The 22,140-nt window shown below is 40.4% G+C and overlaps 1 protein-coding gene across 7 annotated transcripts in view; it reads right to left on the reverse strand.

Moving 5' to 3' along the window:
• LOC102308225 (receptor-type tyrosine-protein phosphatase U) overlaps nt 1-22,140 on the reverse strand; it is a 259,704-nt gene that overhangs the window by 13,874 nt on the left and 223,690 nt on the right. For all 7 annotated transcript variants that reach the window (XM_042228047.1, XM_042228046.1, XM_005941005.3 and 4 more), the window contains 7 exons: nt 21,326-21,362; nt 14,482-14,579; nt 12,012-12,128; nt 11,697-11,851; nt 6,967-7,102; nt 4,793-4,942; nt 3,353-3,667 (listed from right to left, as the gene is read on the reverse strand). In XM_042228047.1, the coding sequence (XP_042083981.1) occupies nt 3,353-3,667; nt 4,793-4,942; nt 6,967-7,102; nt 11,697-11,851; nt 12,012-12,128; nt 14,482-14,579; nt 21,326-21,362 (1,008 nt within the window). The remainder of the gene's footprint in view (nt 1-3,352; nt 3,668-4,792; nt 4,943-6,966; nt 7,103-11,696; nt 11,852-12,011; nt 12,129-14,481; nt 14,580-21,325; nt 21,363-22,140) is intronic.

Raw genomic sequence — 22,140 nt, forward strand, 5'->3', positions numbered from 1 at the left:
AAGTTAGCTGAGAGGTTGGACGCTCACAAAAGACAAGGTCTCCTATCACTGCCACTTCAAAAGCGCATCCCCTGGCCAAGTGGGAGTGGAGGGGGGGCACACACAGGGGAGCAAGCGCTGTCATATGGACGTATTCTGCAGTGACTTTGGGGTTGAGCAGATCCTTAGAGTAGGAAGTGATAACGGCATTTCACACTGACAGAAGGGTATTAACCGGTGACATTGGGCAGGAGGGGCGATAAATATTTATACATCCAGGCAGGAGACAGGCAGCTCCAAGTTAAGAGGACAAATTGAGTGAGTGTGTGTTGGAGGGTCAAACTGTTAATCCACTGGTAGTGAGACAAGGAGGAAGACGAAGAAGAAGAAGAGAGTGACAGAGAAAAAAGGACAGGTTGCAGCTGACAGGCATAGTGGAAATGGTGAGCAGGAACAAGACATGACACGGTGACAGAGGAGCGATAGCGAGACAGCAGAACAAACCCACGCATGAGCAAACATGGGCCCAAACGATAAGAACGTGTTAATGCAGTGACGGGCTGTGTAAATGAATTGGATGGCATGAACAGAGGATTGAAGCTTTGTGCAGATGACCTCTCCAAACTGTGTGTGACTCACATTCATATCTTCTTTTAAAGGAAAAGAGGATAAGAATGACATGTTGACGCTGTTAGTGTCCATGCACTATATTAAAAAGAAAGCCTTGTAAGCAGTAATCTTTGTTTTGTTAAGATTTTTAAATACAGGCTTCCCAGCTGTGACTACTAGTAGTGCTGGAGCCTGTTTTATGGATACATGTTCTTTTTATTTATTAGCTGACAAAAGGAGTGTGAGCATGGCAAATGACAAACACTCTATTTCTGTGATTTCAGTTTTAGCAGTGCTCATTTTTAAACAGTAAAAAAAATCATTATATTCGATATAAGCAATCATCGAGTTTTAGTTTGTGATGTCATTTCCAAATGGAATTGATAGAGCTGATTGCAGCATTCCTGTTTATTGTATTTATCTGAATGCTACTCAGATAGAATATTTTGTCTTTCTTTTGACTGGTGACTTTATTGTTTTTTATCTATTTATTCATTTTATTTCAAAGTGACACATTATACCATTAAACGAATGAGCTATGGCCAGCAGTTTTTCAGGTCCGCTCAGAAGGAAATACAAAAGAGTAGGAAAAACTAAAAGGTCCTGAAAGAGGTCTGAAAAGGGGCACTTCCTGCTATTCATGCTCCCCTGATGCTACACTCCAAATTTCCTCCGCAAATCATAATATTGGTGCTGTGGGACTGATTTAACTGCAAAATGACACAGGCAGCAGGCAACCTCGCTTTCACTGGAAAACAAAAATCTGGCAACCAGTTGAGTCAAGTCTGCTGCTGCAAAGAGACGTGTTGCAGATGAGTTGTACTCATCAGTGCAGATGAACTCAGAATGACTGCAGTCTGTCTGCATTTCTAAACTAGATGATAATTATTTGCAAACCTGCTTGAAAGTAATTTCAGTCAGTCAAGTTGGATTCTTTAGAGTCAGACGGCCTCCCACCAGGTAAACTGTGCAGTTACCTTACAATCGAAAATGGTTGCCCAGAGTTTGAGCGGGCAAAACCCTTCATATCTGGACACTGCAACTACTTGCAATTGGTCTCCGACAACAAAGAAATTCAGTGTAACAACCAATTGTTTCTAGATGCACATTCTATTTTTTTCTAGTGTTACTGAGCCATTGATCAAACAGTTTTTTCCTCAGCTTGTCTTATATTGCATTGGGGGGAACCTGCTCTTAACCTCCTAGGACCTGGCGTCCACATATGTGGACATCGCATTTTGGGTTGTCTAGACCAAAATACTAAATTTTGCTCTACAAGGGCCTGATATCCATTTACGAGGACATTATTCTGCTACTGTTCTATCAAAATTTAAAATGAATGTTCTTATATGTGGATCTAATTTTTCTCAGAAACAAAAATCAGGTAAAAGAAAATAATCAGGTAATTCTTTGTTTTTACATTCATCAGGTCCCAATCAGCCCAAATAGCAAAGAAAAATTAAAAATGCATGCCATGAAAGGGTTTGGGTCTTAGAACGTTAAGACTGGAAACCTTTTGAGAAACAATTCATCCACTTTCTTATCTAATTCAGGGTCACAGGGGCTGGAGCCTATCCTTGTTGTCGTATGGTGAACCTAATATAGGCACAGCACAGAGCAGAAAATTCTGGCATACTACTTCAAAGGCCACCCTAAAAGTTTCTAAACCCCACGAGCACTAATTTCTTTGTAGGGTAAAATGATCTCTTCACAAGCTCCCAGTGGAAAGAAACTGGATGTGCTGCTCCAATCTCCAGGATACCTCAGGTTGTTTTAGCTCTACACGTAGCTTTTTATTCATGGTGTGATCAGCTTTAAATACAATTGATGACATTACAGTGACATGAAAGAGTTTAAAACAATTTTACGGCAGCCTTGGCTCGCTAAAAAGCCCAATCCAATAAAATTGGGAATGACAGTTTGCATGCACTGGCTGGACGCTGATATGCTTGAATTTTGACAAGAGTGTCTGTTAGAATTATTTATCAAAGCAAAAATGCTTTTCACAACCCAAATTAAGTTCATCCATTGCTTTATTTTTCTGAATGATGTAAATGTTTTAAATTTTGATGCATCTTTTAAACATTTTGTTTGGAAAACAAGGTCACCAAGGTCCTTGAACTGCAGTATCTGAAATAGAAATGTTTCTCTCTTATATATAACAGTAAAAGTGCTCCTCATCTCTGCTGCTTGATTTCTGAGGTTGGAGGAAATGCTCCTTGCAAGCAGACTTAAAAGGGAGCTTGACAGCGCTTTAGTTATGTTGCTTTTTTCTGTTCTTTTTCTCTGCTCTTCAACTTAGTGCTTGCCTTGCAGTGCTTGGAAGTGGTAGAAAATTGGTCCTGGCATTCTTCTGACCCTGCATCTTCTTTAGATAATAAATACATTTCACAGGGTAAAAGCTGCACTGGTGGCAACAGTTAAACCTGACTGTGCTGAATAACAGAAAACATAAGATAAATTATATAGATACAAAATAAAGCCAAATGCCTCTGTTTTTGGACATAAAAGGGTTTTTTTTGTATTCAGGTAAAAAGAAAATTCAGTATTGGAGTAATATGTATATTTGAGAGTATGCAACTGTATGGATTAATCAAAATCCTGCTGTATTGCAGATGTTCTCAGACAGTGAGACTTAATCGCCCATGGCTGAATTATAAGTTGTAAGCTGATGAGTTAGATATTAGAACTTAAGCTAATAATAAAATTACTTCCCCTTCCATAATATGTGTGAACGGTTCAGTCTCAGTCCCTTTTCTCTTACCCAGGCTGAGTTGGACTGGTTGAGCTGATTGAGCATCACCACAGAGGTGCAGCCGTAGTCATACACGAGCCTCCAGAAGTCGGTGGTTGTGCCGGGCAGTGGGTGTGGCGTCACCACAAAGGCAGCAGGCCGGAGGAAGCTGTCTGCGAGCGCTGCATTGATGTAGTTGCTGCTCTCTCCCTCTGTGGTGACGAGAAAGGCCAGCGAGCGGTCCGGGGGCAGCACATCCATGCTGCGGTTCTTCTCACGGTTTCGGGGCATCAGGGAGATGCTGCACTCCTCCACATCCAGGTGAGGAGTCACAGAGTTCAGAGTCTGGGGAGGAGGAGGAGGAGGACCGGGGAAGGTAAAGGAGAAAGGAGTGTGCAGAGAAGATAATTAGAAAGACGGGCGTGTGTTTGAGAATGTTTCCACATTCTAGATTGGGAGATAAAATGAAACACTAAGAATAAAGATTGTGATAAGAAGAGACAGACGCAGCAAAACAGAAATGGGATCAAAGAGGGATTGACAAAGGCAATGAAAATGTTCTCTGCTCAAGCAGCCTCACTGTCAATACCTGACAAGCATACCTATCTTAGAAAACTTTAAAACACATTCATTATCAGTTTAAACCCCCACAGGGTTTAATAGATAAAAACACATTTATTGCAATCTAATACACTACAAAAAGCATATTATCAAGGAATTGGAAATTGAAAGGGAACGATTATCTAAGCTGCCAGATAGCATTGTGAATGATGCCCCATTGGTTTAGATAAAATGAACAGAACTTGTAACCATAATATTGCATTTGGGGAACAAGTTGCCGTTATGAGCGGGGAGCCGCTACACAAAGGTCACCTATCAATAACACATGTATAAAGGAAAGCAACAATACTACATAAAGAACAAATACACAATGTGGATTTCAATCTCTAACGTAAAGCTTCTAGTGATGACTGAGTGATTTCGCGCATCAACATGACGTCCAGATGAACAGAACTGACTTTCTGGGATTCCCTCACCTGGACGATCGAGGATGCATACGAGCTGTTTGTTCGACTGATACAAAAATCAAGTGTTTTCTGTTTGGGAATGTGGTAGTGAGTGTTCAGACACCTCCATTGGAGTTTGTGATACTTTTAACTTTTAATACGTAATTTAAAGTGCGAAGATCCTCAGGCAAGTTCAGAAGTGTCTTTTTTTCCAACTTCTAAGTGGGTTTAAATCTTTATGGGTGTTTTTTTTTTCCTTTTGAATATTCATTTGTTGAACTGATTTAGGTGAGAAAAGGATCCAGAACACAGATTCAACAAATATGTGCCTCTGTAGACAACAAAAAAGTAAAAAGTGCTGATTTGCTGTGATTCAGCTGATTTCACAACATGCATAACATGTGAATTTTTAACTCTACCCCAGTTTGAAATGAAAAACGACGTCATCGTCTCTCAGTATTACCTGAAACTCCTCCTTCAGCTGCGAACTGTTGCTCTGTGAGTCGACCTTTAGCATTTCTTTGTAAGTGAGAGCAAACTCAGTCACAGGGATGGCAGTCTCTCCACACAGACAAGCCTCCAGAATGGCATCATGGATGAAAACATACTGTTCCTGAAACACACACAGAGGGTAACACATTCCCACTTTTCCCAAGTCACATAAAACCCCTCCGTCTCACCAAAGAGCGCCCTCACTGTTAATTGCCCACTCGTCAAAAACAATGCTGAATTTAATTAATGCTGTTGACTAACAGTCAGAGCTGTTCAATACTCTTCACATTACCATGCCGACACTCGGGTATTGTTTCCAAGCAGAAAAAAAGTGTCCATAAAATGGGGTAAAAAAGTCCAGCAAACACACATCAGAGGAGCTAAACACTGCCCACACGCACCATTTAAAAAAGTCACGAGCTGTGCAATTAACGAGGAAACTAGGAAATCTGTTTTGATGTTCAACAAAACAACAGATCAAAGAGCTGAGGATACATTCATAATTACAGACATAAAACTGTCCCTCTTCCAACTTATTTATCATTTTTAATATGCTCTATAATTGTACTCATATTTAACTGGTAGACAAGCTGCAGCTAAGAGAAGAGATGAAATTAAAGGGAAATAAATACTATTGTTTGTGTATTTACTGTGCCGTCTCCTATTCCCGACTTATTAAGAAGAGAATGACGTTCCAACTTTTAATAGTTTTATTTATTGCGGTAATTAATGTCTTTCTCCCGCTTATTTATTTGAAGATTGTGAGTTCACTCTAAGCACACTTTGAATAAAAAAAACTGTGAGTTGTGAGTTTATTTATACAATTAAAGCAAGGATTTTAGGAAATGAATGAATGATATTTGTCTTTAATAAAAGAAGTCTGACACTGGTCTTCTACACTAATGTAGCTGCTTCTTTGCTAATTCAACATAATTTCATTTTTAAATATATATTCAGTGTAGAATCGTTTTTGCATGAATGAAACAGTTACAGATAATATAATTAGTTAAAGACAATATTTTACATTTACATAATTAAATAAATTTATAAACAGATGGGTGTATATGTGTATACATCATTTCCCTACATTTGGCTCCGTCAAAAGTTGGATAGACAGTATTTTATAGAAATAAATCAGAGCTATAATATATATACAGCAATGCCTTGAAGGTGGCTTTTTACTTACTTTACTTCTTCATATTAACAATCATTTACATTTTTTCTTTCTTCTTTAAAAACTAATTCTTCCCCATATTTTTATAAAAGTCAGACAGCACGATTAATCACTTAATTTGAGCTGTTGCAATGACTGAAAACACCTGAATTCAAAGATTAAAACCCATGACCCATCGCCTTTATCCATGCTACTTTTTTTGTCAGTTTGGCCTCAATCAGCACTATTGTAGAAAAAAAAAAGGAAATGAAATGAAAAAACTATTTGTAATTTGTAAAGTTAGGCAGCTTTACAATGTTCTATCAATAACTAATATTACAGTTGAAACAAAAATGATTTATATTTATGAACTAATTGCGGTAAATATTTACTACTTATAGGCGGTATTCATAATCATCACCGTTTACTGTCCTAATATATGACATGCTACCACCAAACATTAGAAAATCTAATCCCAAAAGGTTGATTCTGTTCATCTGGATGTAACGTTTTCAGTGGGAGAAACGTTTCGTCACTCATCCAGGATACTTCTTCAGTCTCAGCTGACTGCAGGTTTCCCCATTCTTATAAACAGTACATTTGCACAATGACTGAAAACAACCCACTGAAGGAACAATGGGCTGCGAGGTCTGATCATTAATATGCAAATCCCACTGAAAACGTCACTTGATGTGAAAGCAGCCACACCTTTAATCATGAACAGATGAACAGAATTAACCTTTTGGGATTTATATCTCAACTGTTACATCAAAGACTGTGTGTGAACAGCTCTACCTTCACCTGAATGCTGTTTCGGAGTCTCACCTTTATTGAAAAGAATACAGTTCTGATGTAAATGTGTGGAAGGAAAAAATACAAAAGATGGAAAATATGGGCCACCAGCAGCTTCCTGCTGTTAAGGCTAAACCTGTGAGCTTCTGTTAAAGCCATCAGCATGGCATCTCTAACCTCATTTCCACTCTCCCACTCACCTCAGTCTGGATCATGTTGATGCGACGTGAGCAGAGGGTCTTAACACAGTTGTAGATGTCCACCACTCCTTCACACTCAGCCATATCCAACATGACATCTAGAACGATGTAGCAGCCGGTCCTGCCTGCCCCCATGCTGTCACAGAGGAGAGGGGAGATGGATTAGAAGGCCTGAATATACCACTGAAAAGAAAAAAAACTCAATGGGGATCCTTTCATTAATAAATGAGATTCTTTAACTCGTGTACAAATGGAGCTTTTGTCCTGCAAATAAAGACAGTAGATACACGAACCTTCTATCTTCTATCATAGCTTGAAGTTTCTCTGCTCTGGCCTATGCTTTGCTTTAACACTGCTGTAAAGATGTTCAGATGTCTGTGAATGCTTCAGCTCTTTCTAGGTAAGGCTTAGTTACTTTAAAACTGTGCCTGCACTGGGATATCCTTTACCGCTGGGATATCTTATACCCAAAGAAATATTTGTCTTCATATAGCCATTGCTCTTCCACTGAAAGGAAAAAACACTCTCAGCGGTGCGCCAGTGTTGTTAAAAAAGTATCACTTATGATAAAACGGAAAAGCATCACAGCTTGATCAGAATCTGAAATCCAAGAGAGGGTGTACACTGGCAGACTGGGCTAAAATAAAAACAAACACCAAGAACAGATCTCAGCATGTTGGTGATTATTACAAATCCAAAGTGACTCAGTGATATTTACCCCTGCTTATATTTCTCACAGTTGACCTACTATACGGTGCTGCTATTTTGACAGTTGAGTTTTTTGGACTGACTTGGTGCCATATAATACACAGTACGATCAGGTTATAAAAGGCAGACAGCGCAAAAATAAAAGTAGCTGTTTTTCCATATTATTGAACTAATCACAAACTCTCTCTCTCTCTCTCTCTCTCTCACACACACACACACACACACACACACACACAAATGGCATTACCATTTCTTGCTTTGTTCTCTCAGAAAAGTACCTGACTGGCAGTCCAGTAATACAAAAAACAGAAATCATGATTTATGTCCTGGGGTGGCTGTAGCTCAGGAGGTAGAGTATCTCATCTACTAAAAGGAAGGTTGGTGGTTTGACACCTTGCTCCTCCCAGTCTGTTCCCAATCCTTGGGAAAGATACTAATCCCAATTTGCTCTCGGATGCATCCATATGTGTGTGTGTGTGTGTGTATATATATATAGAAAATCACTTAAAGTGCTTGTATGAATGGGTGTGGATGAGTGAATCAGGCAAGTTGTGTGAAGCACTTTGACTTCTCAAGTAGAGTAGAAAAGAGCTATATAACACCTGTTTATTTAATAACCAGACACTAACAAAACAATAGACATACATTTCATTAAAATGTAGTTCCTGACAGTGGAATTTTCCATCAGTGACTGACTTACTTGTCTGTCTGTATGGCTGTATGTTTTCCTCAGGACTGAACAAATAATACCACTTGTCATAAATCCATTCTCTAGCCCTGTTGGATTATTATTTTCTACAGCATCACATCACAAAGCATTTAACTACAATACCACTCACACATTTGTAAAAAGTAATTGTGAACAATAACTAAAAAGTAAAAATGTATTTTAATGAACTGAGACACAGGTTACCCAACTATCTGTTTATATTTAAAATATCTGTGCTCATTCTGCAGCAACTTTGGGGGCCATTAATAATGGTAAGCAACAAAGAGAATTTTATTCTCATGGTTTTGGTCTTCATCATTTTTTTTTAAACTCAGTCCATGATTAAAGGTGTGGCTGCTTTCACATCAAGTGGGTGGCAAAACAGGAAGCTGTTGCATGGGGCTAGTGCAAACTGGCTTTTGGCATAAATGAAGTCCTGTCTGTACAGGCTGGGCCATTTATATGGATACACCGTAATAACATGGGAATAGTTGGTGATATTAAAGTCCTGTTTGTGGCACATTAGTATATGTGAGGGGCAAACTCCTCAAGATGGGTGGTGACCATGGTGGCCATTTAGAAGTCGGCCATCTTGGATACAACTTTTGTTTTTTCAATAGGAAGAGGGCCATGTGACACATCAAACTTATTGGTAATGTCACAAGAAAAACAATGGTGTGCTTGGTTTCAACGTAACTTTATTCTTTCATGAGTTATTTACAAGTTTCTGACCACTTATAAAATGTGTTCAATGTGCTGCCCATTGTGTTGGATTGTCAATGCAACCCTCTTCTCCCACTCTTCACACACTGATAGCAACACCGCAGGAGAAATGCCAGCACAGGCATCCAGTATCCGTAGTTTCAGGTGCTGCACATCTCGTATCTTCACACCATAGACAATTGCCTTCAGATGACCCCAAAGATAAAAGTCTAAGGGGGTCAGATCAGGAGACCTTGGGGCTTTCAAATCTGCCAGTACGGCCTTGAGGTTTCCATTGATGAAGAATGGACCCACTATCGTTGTACCCCATATACCACACCAAACCATCACTTTTGTTGTTCCAACAGTCTTGGAGGGATCCATCCAATGTGGGTTAGTGTCAGACCAATAGCGGTGGTTTTGTTTGTTAACTTCACCATTCACATAAAAGTTTGCCTCATCACTGAACAAAATCTTCTGCGTGAACTGAGGGTCCTGTTCCAATTTTTGTTTTGCCCATTCTGCAAATTCTGTGCGCCGATCTGGGTCATCCTCGTTGAGATGCTGCAGTAGCTGGAGTTTGTAAGGGTGCCATTTGTGAGTAGCTAATATCCGCCGAAGGGATGTTCGACTAATGCCACTCTCCAGTGACATGCGGCGAGTGCTACGCTGTGGGCTCTTGCTGAATGAAGCTAGGACAGCCACTGATGTTTCTTCATTAGTGACAGTTTTCTTGCGTCCACATTTTGGCAAATCCAACACTGAACCAGTTTCACGAAACTTAGCAAGCAGTTTGCTAACTGTAGCATGGGAGATGGGTGGTCTCGTAGGGTGTCTTGCATTGAAATCTGCTGCAATGACCCGGTTACTGCGTTCACCAGATATCAACACAATTTCGATCCGCTCCTCACGTGTTAACCTCTTCGACATGTCAATGGCTGTGAACAAAGAGAAACTTGTAAATAACTCATGAAAGAATAAAGTTACGTTGAAACCAAGCACACCATTGTTTTTCTTGTGACATTACCAATAAGTTTGATGTGTCACAAAGTTGTATCCAAGATGGCCGACTTCTAAATGGCCACCATGGTCACCACCCATCTTGAGGAGTTTGCCCCCTCACATATACTAATGTGCCACAAACAGGACTTTAATATCACCAACCATTCCCATGTTATTACGGTGTATCCATATAAATGGCCCACCCTGTATTTACAAAAAGAGTGCAATGAAAAGTTTGTGTGCAGTGAAAACTCAGAGATTTTTGTGACTGACCCTGTTGCATGGACATTTCTCTCAGTTCCTGAAGGTGCAAAATATAGTGTGAATTTTTATTGTATAAATAATATTTAAAACCACCTTATCACCCAAATATGATCACTTGAGGTTAAAGAAGAACTAAGATGTGATGGTCAAAACACTAACATTAGGCTTTAAAACATTCATTCATTTCATTTGTGTTTCTCATTAGTTTTTCTGTTGTGAGTGATTACATACGGCAGCTACTTGTGTACACACACTGGATTTTTGCATTCAGACTTGTTTGTTGTAAAGCTGTTTGTTACTCAAACTGGCATTTAATTGATTCATATGACATTTTTTTGACTTTCATCCAGCATCTTAAGCACTTTAGGGATCCCAGGTGTTGAAATAAAATAAATTTCACTGGAGCAGAGCAAGTCATGCTCCACTTTAAAGTGAAGGCTGTAGGAACAGTTATCCTGCACATCATTGTATGTTATGACAAAGAGGTAGAGACAGAATGAAATAAAGGCATTTTCAAACTTGGTTTCGCTGTGAAGTGTTGGCACAGGTTTGCTGTTGTCAAGTTCTCTAATGGACTTAATAAGCTGACAGGGTGTTACCATAGTTACCAAATGGTTTGCACGAACAGAAGCTATGTCACTTATACAGATGGCTTATTATAAGATGCACCAGAGTTGTCTGTGAAGGTTCTCAGTCATCCAGGTCATCGTAGTCTAAGGAGCTTGGAAAGAAAAGCGTCTGGATTTCCAGACGCTTTTCTTTCCAAGCTCCTTAGAATGCACCAGAGTTCAATTCACAGCTTTCACAGCAGCCCTAACAAACTGTTGGCAGTGTTACATTAGCAATTTCTCTACAGTAGAAGTAAGTTAATCGTGATTGTAGCATGAGAACTTGTTCTATATTTCTTTCTATATTTTCTATGTTAAAAAAATGCCCAAATGGATCAAAAAGAAATCTGTGAGCAAAAGCTTCTGCTGCAGGTCTAATAACAATTATTAGTCAACAGACAGCTTAAAAAAATTCTTCCCTGAAAAGCCAGACGCTGTCCTTGCCCGTTGTGAAAAATCCTACCACCTGCGTCTTTGTGAATGTTTTCTGGGTATGTGTGAAGCATTTTATTTTATCAACACTTTTGTGCTCTCCACAACACAAACACAGCACAGAGAAGCTGACAGTTATTTTGAGAAATGCAGAAAAACACAAACTGAAGCTAAAAAAACGCAGTGCTAAGTGCTATCTAAGCGCACTGGAACATGTTGAACATGCCGTATTTATAGGAGGGAGTATTTACAGCCACCATATCTGTTAGGCAATTTGCTTATTATCAGGACAGAAGGGATGTTACCTGCAGTGGACCACCACAGGTCCAGCATCAGGAGGAGTCGAGGCCTTGACCCGGCGCAGGAAAGCCAACAAGCCCGTAGCGTGGTACGGCACGCCGTGCTCAGGCCAAGAGGTGAAGTGGAACTGGCACACTTCGTGTTTGGCAGGGTAACCTCTCTAAAACAAACAATGAGTCAGGTGTAATGTGAAGTGATGATTATAAGAAGTGAAATAGCTGAAATAAAAAAGACATGAGAGCTGAGCTGCTGGGTACAAATGACGCACACCGGCCACGCTCACAGGTTTGATATAAAAATAATGCAAGAGTATGACTCACCCTCTCCATGGCAAAGGTGCGCACAGTGTACTCTGCAAGTGTTTCAGTCTTCAGCAGTGTTATCTTGATGTCACCGTAGAGCTCTGTGTCATCGGGCCAATACTTACAGCACTTCATCTGAACAAAGAAAGTTCAGTTACAGGTTAAATATAGTTAATGTATGGCTGAATTAATATAACCAGGTATTAATTCAGCTCAGCTCAGTTATAATCACGTCACAGTGCTTTATATCATAAGGTAAGGAAGCTACAGTGACAGTGAAAATCTTAATAATCAGACGACGTCCTCTATGAATGAACACTTGGCGAAAGTGGGAAGAAAAACCTCCATTCTTACAGGAAGAAACCTCCAGCAGAATCAGGAAAGACAGGGGCGGCCATCTGCTGTAACCGATGGGGGCGTTGCCCTCTACATCATCAATGTGATTTTATTTCTTAAAAAAACACTAAATAAATAGCACAATGTATTTTGAATTGTACAAAAGTGCTGGACGTAGAACAAGTTCTTAAAATAAAAATCACATTTATATTTCTTAATTCTTTTAATTGACAGAAGGTTTCATAAAATTAATTTAAAATTGATTAACTATTTCACAGTTCAGGCTTTTATATTTTTTTGTCCCTGTTAATATGTGACCCTGGCCGACACTTGCTTCGACGTGTGATTGGAAAGTTATTTGAATTTCACAAAAAGAGATGCCGTTCCATTTGTATGCTTTATGTTTCATTTATGCTTCTGGAAGGGAAACAACTGCTAAACTGTAACTTCTATTCTAAAAGCCTGCTTGAAATGTATTGCAGTTTAAAATTAGTGAGAAGCAATCTGTGGAGAAGATTGTGAGGTGCAGGCCTTTCATTTATTTTCATGATTCAAAGCATTATTTCCAGTAATCTGTCATGCCAACAGTCTATTGAAATGTACACAATACTAAACACAGCTAATTTAACTAACAAAACTTGCTAGCTAATTTAGGATCCAGAGACTATAAAGTTAAGAAAAAAATGAAAACTTAAATACGATCACTAACCTGAGCTGACACAAGATTTTTGTTTACTATGTACTGAAGTAAAACATTACACTAAAGCAATGTCAATCTAAATGTTCGTTTTAACTAAGCATAGTAAGATTTGCTACAGACTCAGTCATATTTAGGGTGAAATACATATTAATATAAAATAGGTCAGTTACACACAAAATATTTAACAACCGCAAACAGTCAATTACTTTACTGGTTAAGATATTTCTTAGGTTTCATTAGAGCAACCCAAGAAACTACTTAGGAAACTACCTAAAAGCTCAGTCACATGAGAGTAAAAGTGGGATGGCAACCTCCCTGCAATTAGGGACAAATTGCTGCCCAGAAATTGCATTGATTTTTTTCACATTCAGCAAACAATTGCAAGTAATTTCTCTGACCAAACGGTTGCCCAAAGCCTGAGCATGCGGCACCCTCAACTTCTGGGTAACCACTTTCGATTGCAAGGTGAGTGACAGTGCTACTTGCAGTGCCACTTGGACTGCCTTCTAATTTATAAAATCAGACAAACCAGTCTGAGCCAGTCTCTGCTGATGACTGCAACTCTCTTTAAAATTGGGGACTCAACTTAACTGGTTGCCAGCTGTTTGTATTCTGGTCGCATTCCTATATAAAGGCAAAGTTGTGGAGCACCTGTCTGCACTTATGCCATTTTGCAGTTGTCCTGCAGCAAGTGCGTCATTCTTTGTGGAAGAGTTTCTGAAGTTCTCTCTCAACTGTATGAGCTTCTGAATGTATACAGTTAATGTGAATTTCTGTGTAGATTGCAACATGTTTGCAACAGATGCCAAATTATTACAGTTCACTGTTGTATTACAACCAACCAAATTGCATGTAATCAGCAATTTGTTCTCATTCAACTGCAAACCGACATGTCCTCATGCACCAAAGCTGCTCTGAAGATGTAGATCATGTGCCCGAGGAACCGTTTCAAAGGCAAAGAGATCACTGCAAACATTTTGCAGTAAGTTTGGTTGTGTTGTGGGCTGTTTTTGCTGGTGTGACTGTAGTATAACAGTTTGTGGTATCCCAACAGTATGCCCTTTTCTGTTCACTACTAATAATGCTTCCCTAACTAAGGTATATTTCTTAGTTATGATATTTTAGGAATTGTACAGTTGCTTTTGTATACATTTTGAGTACAAACTGTAGCTTTCTGCATTCAGCAGATAGGAAGAGTATAAGCGTCTACTGTATTCCAGTACTTCACCATAGGCCTTCATCAACATCAAAGCTCTGACCTTGGACCACAGCCACCAAAGTAAAAGGTGATCACTCATGATCAGACAGCTGCTGCCATTTCCTCCCACAAAAACAGAGCGGAGCAGCTCTTCTAATATATAGCCCCTGATAAAGGGAACTTCAGAATCCATCTCTCCATTCATCTTCACAGGCGGCTAAAGAGGTCACAGGACAAAGGCGAGGGAAACCTACCCTGCCCACCTCCACCAGCTTGGTGATCATGACAATGCTGAAGCAGTTCTCCTGCCAAACCATCCGCCAGAAATCGTAGATCATCTCTTGCTTGGGGCCTGTGGAGGAGGAGATACACAACAGAGTTACAAGTGGAAGAGTGGAAACAGGGAGGAAGAGGAAGAGAAGTTACAGAAGGAGAGAGGACGATATGGAAGGAAGAGAGATGATAATAAGTCAGAGAAAATAGCAGCAATAACCATCAATGTACAGGCAGTGTGTAATCCATGCCAGGGAATAGAGTAACAATGTGTCATTCATGAACTATTGCCCGCTCTCTGTTCTAATACTACGGAGAAATGTCATTTCAATACACCCACAAATCCTCCGCCATTGTGCAAATAAGCTTCTGTGTTGCCTTTCCCAGGCACCAGTGGCTGACACAAATCACAGCTTCCAGGAGAAGATGACACTTTCATTGATTTCATTACACTGTTGTGTTAATAATATCACAAGGTCCTCCTTCATTCTGACTCCTCTGCCAAACGCACTACATGTATTTCAGCGAACGAAGTATGGATTCATTTCAGCCCACACAGTTTGTCTAACAGAAATATCATCTTCTTTCATGTAACTGCTCTAAATGTCTTTGTATGCAAAAACATTCACATAGTAATTTTTCCTGTGTAAATCTGGGCCCGAGATCACAACTGAACCTCACAGACACTTAAATCATCAGGCTGATGATATTTGACATTTTCTGTACTAAACAATGAAGAGTCACTACTACTAAGCTATGACTGCATAATCAGATTCTTACACATCTTAGTCCTTTTTGCATGGAGCTTCACTGCTGTCCAGAAAATGTTACAAAACATGAGTGGGCCACACTCTGGCAGCGGTTAACAAAAAAACCACAAACTACACACTGCTTGAAATTCTCTTTAAAGCAGCAAATACATTTTTTTTAGAAAGCTACCGGAAATACCCTTAAAATGCAATTATTTCCTTGATAAAGTTGTCATGATCCTGGGCCATGTTGGCCCAGCATTCTTAGTTTCATGTATATTTGTATTTTGTTCCTTATTTGACTTCCCCTTGTGACTTTTACCCCCTGTGTGCCCCTCTGTGTATCTGTGAGCCCTCGTTTCCCCTGTGTTTTATTCCCCAGCCCGTTATGTCTGTGCTCTCCCCGTGCTCCCTCTCTCCTCCTGTCTGCGCCTCTGTGTACTTCCTGTTTTACTTTGACAGTCTCCCGTCAGTATGCGTCATGTTGTGTTGCTCCTGCCCTGTCTCGTTACGATTATCTGTGTCAGCTGTGTTCCCCGTGTGCTCCCACCTCCCTCGTTAAACCTCTGTGTATTTATGTCCGCGTCTCCCTCTGCTCAGTGTCGCATTCTCCCTCATTCATGGCCGTGTGTTTCTCTGTGCGCTAGTGTATTGCTTCCCAGTGTAGTTTCTTATCAGTTTGTTTCGCCGTTTCCCTCCAGCATTAAAGCTGTGTTTTGAGTTCATTCCTGCCTCTGTGAGCTTGCGTTTGGGTCCACTTCCTGCCTGCCACACAGCCGAATCATGACAAAAGTACATATTATTCAAATCTTGAGATATATTTAGGAAAGAACAAGCACACACGATGTGAAAAAAAATCCCCTCAAAGCTGGGACTAACACAAAAACTTCCACTGAGGCACATATGATAATGGACTTCAAGATTGTGTGTGATGCTCTTAACTTTGTACTGCCCACTTTCTGCCGTGGCCAAACAAATTTCCCACGTGTGGGACGAACAAAGGTTTATCTTATATTATTTTATCTTCTCTAATATCTTATCTTATCTGACCTTCCAGTCCGTCCGTGCAAACTCACTGGCCACAGTTCACCAGTGTTTGTCTCAGCAGATTCACAGATTTACTGGGAAATAGAAATATAGATGCACTGTACGTGCGGGTGGTCAGAAATTAACTTTCTGTAATGGTCATATTGATTAAGCCTCCAAATCCTTTTAATAAACTCCTGCAAACTAATTCAAATATTCCCCTTTGATTGTGATCTCCAAACGTAGATATGTCAGGTAGTTTCATGTCCTGGCACTGAGATTAAAAAGAGCAGCCTGACTGTTTAAAGTCAACTGTGTGAGAAACAACAGTGTGTGATGTGAAAAAACATTGATCACTTAATCGCTTGCTTAGAATGCAATGTTCTGGTTGGAAGCCTTGGGTCATGGTATTCCTGCAAGCATAATTCCATACAACCCTCCCACCTGAGCTCCCCCCCCCTGGATCAATGACTTGTCGGCAGCAGAACCCTCCCAGCAGAGCAATGTGCCCCTCACGTAGTGGAGAAACTGCTGAGGTAGAGTTCAAGGAACACAGTGAAGTTTTTTCCACAAACTTCAAGAAGTCCAGTGACCCTTAAAGTTTATATCTGAAAGAGCTGAAACAATGAATGCTTGTACACACTGGCTACCAAAAAGGCACTTCAAAAGTCCATCCTGCCAAAGGAGAGAGAGAGAGCGCAGAGAGCTTCAGGTGTTTTTCTTTTTTTTTAATAACTCTAATTTGTGTAAAAATTAAATGAGAAAGGCAATACAGGGTTTCTGAGGCTTTGTGTTTCAACAGATAAATAAATAGAAAGAGATATAAAGCAGTGCTTGTTTTCACAGCTTTTATTTGCACAGTTGTGGAATCAAAAAGCATGCCTTTGACTACATGCCCCAGGGCAAACATGCAAAGACAACAGGAGGAGGAACAGCGTTACTTGCCTGTTAAAATCAGAGCATGACAAGAGCTCTGGCTTTCGTAACAGCCGTGTACTGGTCTGTATTGATTCCAGTCAACCCAAGGTGAGTCAGCTCCAGCCTGAGTACGTTTTAAAGTGCGCACGTGGGCAGCTACTTTAACCACTGTTTTTCCTCCTCCTTACAGGTTATTCATGGCTCGCCCCCCTGTTAGTGATTGCTGCAGTCTTATTTTATGTGTATTAGATATGCGAGATGATAATTTTTCAGCAGTAGGAGAAGCGCACTAATACATCACCAGAGGGAGGGGAAAGTCAGGCGAGAGATGGATCATGTTTGATCCCAGCAGCTGGGTAAATCTGTATGCACGGCATAACTTACTGCCACTGTGGACCGGAGTTTGTGGAGTACACTTAGCATTTCTCCTCCCTGTCTGCCTCTCCTATCACCCGTCTCCTCCCGCTCCCCTGGACATAATAGAGAGCTAGCCCAAAGCACCTGCTGCAAGAGCTCAGTCTTACGACTCATCTAAGATACAACAAATCAAACCCAACACATCGCCACAGCTGACCACCCGGGGCTCACGGCACACGTATGCACAGCATGATGCTAGGAGTGTGCAGAGTGTGAGGGGCAAATTGCAGCTTTAATGATGAGTCACTGTATGTACACTCTACAGCAGCGGTCCCCAACCTTTTTTGCGCCACGGACCGGTTTATGCCCGGCAATATTTTCACGGACCGGCCTTTAAGGTGTTGCGGATAAATACAACAAAATAAAACTAGTACCGGTACCGAAAAAAAAGAAGATTTATTCATAACACACGTGAAAAGACCCAGGAAAACCGAGTAAACGACAAAAACGATAACAAAATAACGTGAAAACTGATAAAAACCCTGAAAACTATACATTTCACACCTGAGCCTCAACTCTCGCGGCCCGGTACCAAACGACTCACGGACCCGTACCGGTCCGAGGCCCGGGGGTTGGGGACCGCTGCTCTGCAGTACATGAGTCTCACAGCTAAAGTAATGCTGTTACCTGCTCAACTATAACTTATTTCCATAGTGTTATTTATAATTTCAGCTAGTTTTACATTTTACATATTTATGAATTGATTATGATTGTGTATGTACTACCTGGGCCCAAGTCCTCAGTTTAGGTTGATGGCATTTTTTTAGTAGAAAAAGGCTTAAACATGAATTGAGCTGCGGTTTGGGGAGGGTCTCGGAGGGGACTGGTGGCAGTTCCCCATGTACTAATGAGAAGTGAATGAATTGATAAAGGGGAGGAAGGGTAGGGCCCAAAAACAAGAGCAAACAGCTTGTAGAATAAAGGGGGGAAGGGGGGGTGTCATATATAGATAAGAACCGGAAGGGGCGTGTTTGGAGGCGTGGTCCCGCTCCTGAAATTCAGATAGATTCAGATCTCCAAAAAATGAAACATATGGTAACTTAGGAACCCAAACTCATGAATATATTAGACTACAATTGAAAATGGAGATAAAATAGACTTTCAGCAAACAGCAAATAAAGCAGCAACCTTCTGATCATTTTATTTCTCCACCTTCTGATCATTAAAGAGCAAATGTGTTTCAGAACTGAGTCCCCACTGAGAGACGCTGAAAGTGTCCAGGAAATAAAACTTTAAGACCTGCTTAAAAAAAACCCGTTTTGATGTCTATCGCTAATTTCTTTCTTCATGCCTTCATCACAACTCTATAGGAGAAGAGAAAAACAATAAGAAATTGTATTTTTATATAACAACCATTTAAATTGAATTATTGCTTGAAGTTATGCATGATTAAACTTAGTTCCACTAAGTTAATAGTGACACAGGCAATTATAGCAGCTAGTTTTTATTAAACTTATATTTAATATATTCAAAAAGTAATTTTCTCAACAAAAATATGTCTCGCTTTGTGCTGTAAGTTGCATTTAACAACTTACAATGTAAAGCGCTGATAAAGTCTGAGGTAAAGATAAAGTCTAAGGTTGTCAGACCTAAGGCTGGATATCAGAGAATAATCAGTTATTTTCCATTTTAAATTAATTAATTGAATTTGAGCATCAACTACAGAGTTTGGAGCAATTTTTTTATTTCTCCATCAATGACAACAGAAAAAAAAGAATTTTAAAAGTGCATCATATTTGTGCGAGACTGGAAAGTCAAATTAACTCATGTTAGGTTAGAGCAGGGAAACAAATAAGAGCTGATCATAGTTTAATGGATTCAATTGAGCTTAATAATGTTTTTGAAAAAATGGCTCGATTATTCTTTTTACTGCTTTTTTCCACAATATAGAACAGTTATGTGTTAAACCAGTGTTGCAAAGATGCTCCGACAAACTAGTTTTATCTGTTGTGGCTCACTACTTGCAGAGCTGTAGTGTGAGTCAAGTCAAGGTGAAGACACAGAAACAGTTACAGGTAAGAGTGAGAGTCCTGATCTGTGTATGAGGCAGAGGGCGACACAACCTTATCTATGCGGGACAGAGTTTTGATAATATCCTGTACCAAAGTACATTTAATTCAATTTCAATTCAGTTTTATTTGTACAGTCCCAAATCCCAACAACAGTTGCCTCATTACATCACTACTCTCTATTCTCTGGATCAACAGGAGTTGGTGGAAAATGTCCTTTTGTTAACATGTCAGGATTGTAACAGTCCTGACAGAACCATCCTTCTACTGAACAGAAAACTCAGAGCAGAAAATATTTCCGAGTCCAAAATCACTCCCAAAATGCTACGTAAAGACAGCTGTGTATTTACTGCCTTATAGACATTTATAACACTATAGGAGTGCCCAATTTTAGGGTACATTTATCAGGATTATTAATATTATTCTATAGTGTCTTCAAAAATTCTACATTGGAACAAAAAGTTCTTTCTAAGAATAATACAACATGTAGCTCCACATTTTTCAGCAGTCACGACAAATCTCATTTTCTGGTCAACATTCAGTGAAATGTGAACTGTCCCGTATTCAGCACAGGGAGTGGTAAATGTGTGACTTTGGAGATGCTGTACATTTGACTTGGTTTAAAAAAGGAAAGCCCACTGAACTGGCTATGATTATATTTGGCAATTCCTGGGATTTTGTTGTGACATGATGCCCCTGTGAGGGGAATTGCAGTGAAAAACTCTGCATATTTGCATCTGTAAAGTGAAAGTGTTAAAGTAAAGGTGCTTATTGGTCTGCCCAGCTGTTTTAATAAACTCATAGTTGTTTTAAAAGATTTATTTTGGGGCATTTAGCTTTGATTTTACAACAGGACAGTAGAGCAGACTTGAACGGAGGGAGAGTGGGTGAATGGACACACAGGAAATGAGCACGGAGCATTCATTTCCAAAATAAAGGAACTCCTCTGTCTCATTCTTCTATTCATTCTCATTTTGTGAACTGATTTTCAACCACATCTTAACCCAAAGTAAATTTTTACTTCTACTTGAAAGTCACACTGGCACCTCTTCCACCTCCCGCCTGCGCCCGTGTGTGCACGAAGAGCAAAACGTTAAAGAAAGAGAAGGAGAGAAATTTTCAGAGGTTACTTTTGAGAAGCGGCAGAACTGAGAGCAAAGTGAAAGATGGGAAGAAATCAGAGGGGGATTACAGAGTGAAAAACACATTCAGTGAATAAACAGGATCAGAGTCGGCAGAGAACAGAGAAAATGTCTTGCTCTCTCTCTCAGTGCATGTCTCTCTTTCATTCTGTCTCGCTCTGAGTGAGGGTGTGCCTGAGTGTGCCGCTTGGGAAATGCAGCCTATATAGTGAATCAAAACTACATCAGAGAGATGTTGTGCCACACATGCAGATGGCAGGGAGGAGAGAGACGGAAGCAGAACTTCAGACACAGCGACACTCAGCAGTTTACAGTGTCGGCTGACTGACGGGTACAGTCGGCTGCTCCGAGAGCGTTTCTCACAGATGGAGGAAAAGGCTTGTTTGTGGTGGAAATCCAGATGTGAACGTGATGCAACACGGGCTCCTTGTTGTTTACACATTATTAATTCAGCTAACTCATTTTCATATTGTCAGCTGGGCTGCTGTTGTGCAAAGTGCGCTGCAAACAATCTGAAATACCAGCGGTGACACAATGCTGCTGGGTTTCGTGCCGCACACTCACCTTGAGTGGCAATGAAGTGGTTTGATCGCTGGTAGCCCTGTGGGACAGAGAGTGGAAATAAGAAAAAAAGAAATCAGACAGAGGGTTAATAATTACAGGGATACATGATAACGTGAACTCTGGGACCAGCTCGGGCCTTGGTGGGACGCGGTATGCTCCACCTTTGACTGAAGATCTTTCTGAGAACTAATCTGTATGTGTGTGTTTGACCAGCCAAAGATTCTTTGGACTGTTTTTGGGCCCTAGCTCTGGGTGAAGAATCTCACTTGAATTATAATGCAGGAAGAAATGGCATTAATTCAAGTTTCTCTCTGCCTGTCTCCGAGCCAGGTCATTCATTCCAGAGCAAGGGAGCTGCATTTCAAAGGCAGCCTAGTGTGTGCTGCTTTGCATGCAGCCTGGGCTGCTGATCAAAGGTAGATTGACAAGTGAGCGATCTTCAGCTCTGGGAGTAATTCTACCTGAGTGACACTGACTGATCTGGCTGTCTCCTTTCTGCTCTGCTTGGCATTAGTGCAGTTATGATACAGTGTGCACGGCCTGGAAGGCTATTAGTGGCGTTCTGGCCCTCCACCAGGCAAAGACCTGTGTGCTGAATGCAAAGTAGTCGAGCATGATAGATCCCCAGAATTAAGATTAGTGCGCTCTCTCATGAATCGCAGGTAAAGTGATTGCAGCCGCTGTATTCAGTAAACATTTGTAAAAATACTGTACAGACACACACAGAGCGCAGTCCCTGTAGCCCCTCGAGCTCATATACATGTATGCACTACTGAGCAAGCAGGAACACAAATTACATTCCATAACTGTCATGC

Source organism: Haplochromis burtoni, unplaced genomic scaffold, assembly GCF_018398535.1.
Source record: "Haplochromis burtoni strain Fernald_Lab_line unplaced genomic scaffold, NCSU_Asbu1 Contig_299, whole genome shotgun sequence".
In the NCBI taxonomy this organism is placed as follows: domain Eukaryota; kingdom Metazoa; phylum Chordata; class Actinopteri; order Cichliformes; family Cichlidae; genus Haplochromis; species Haplochromis burtoni.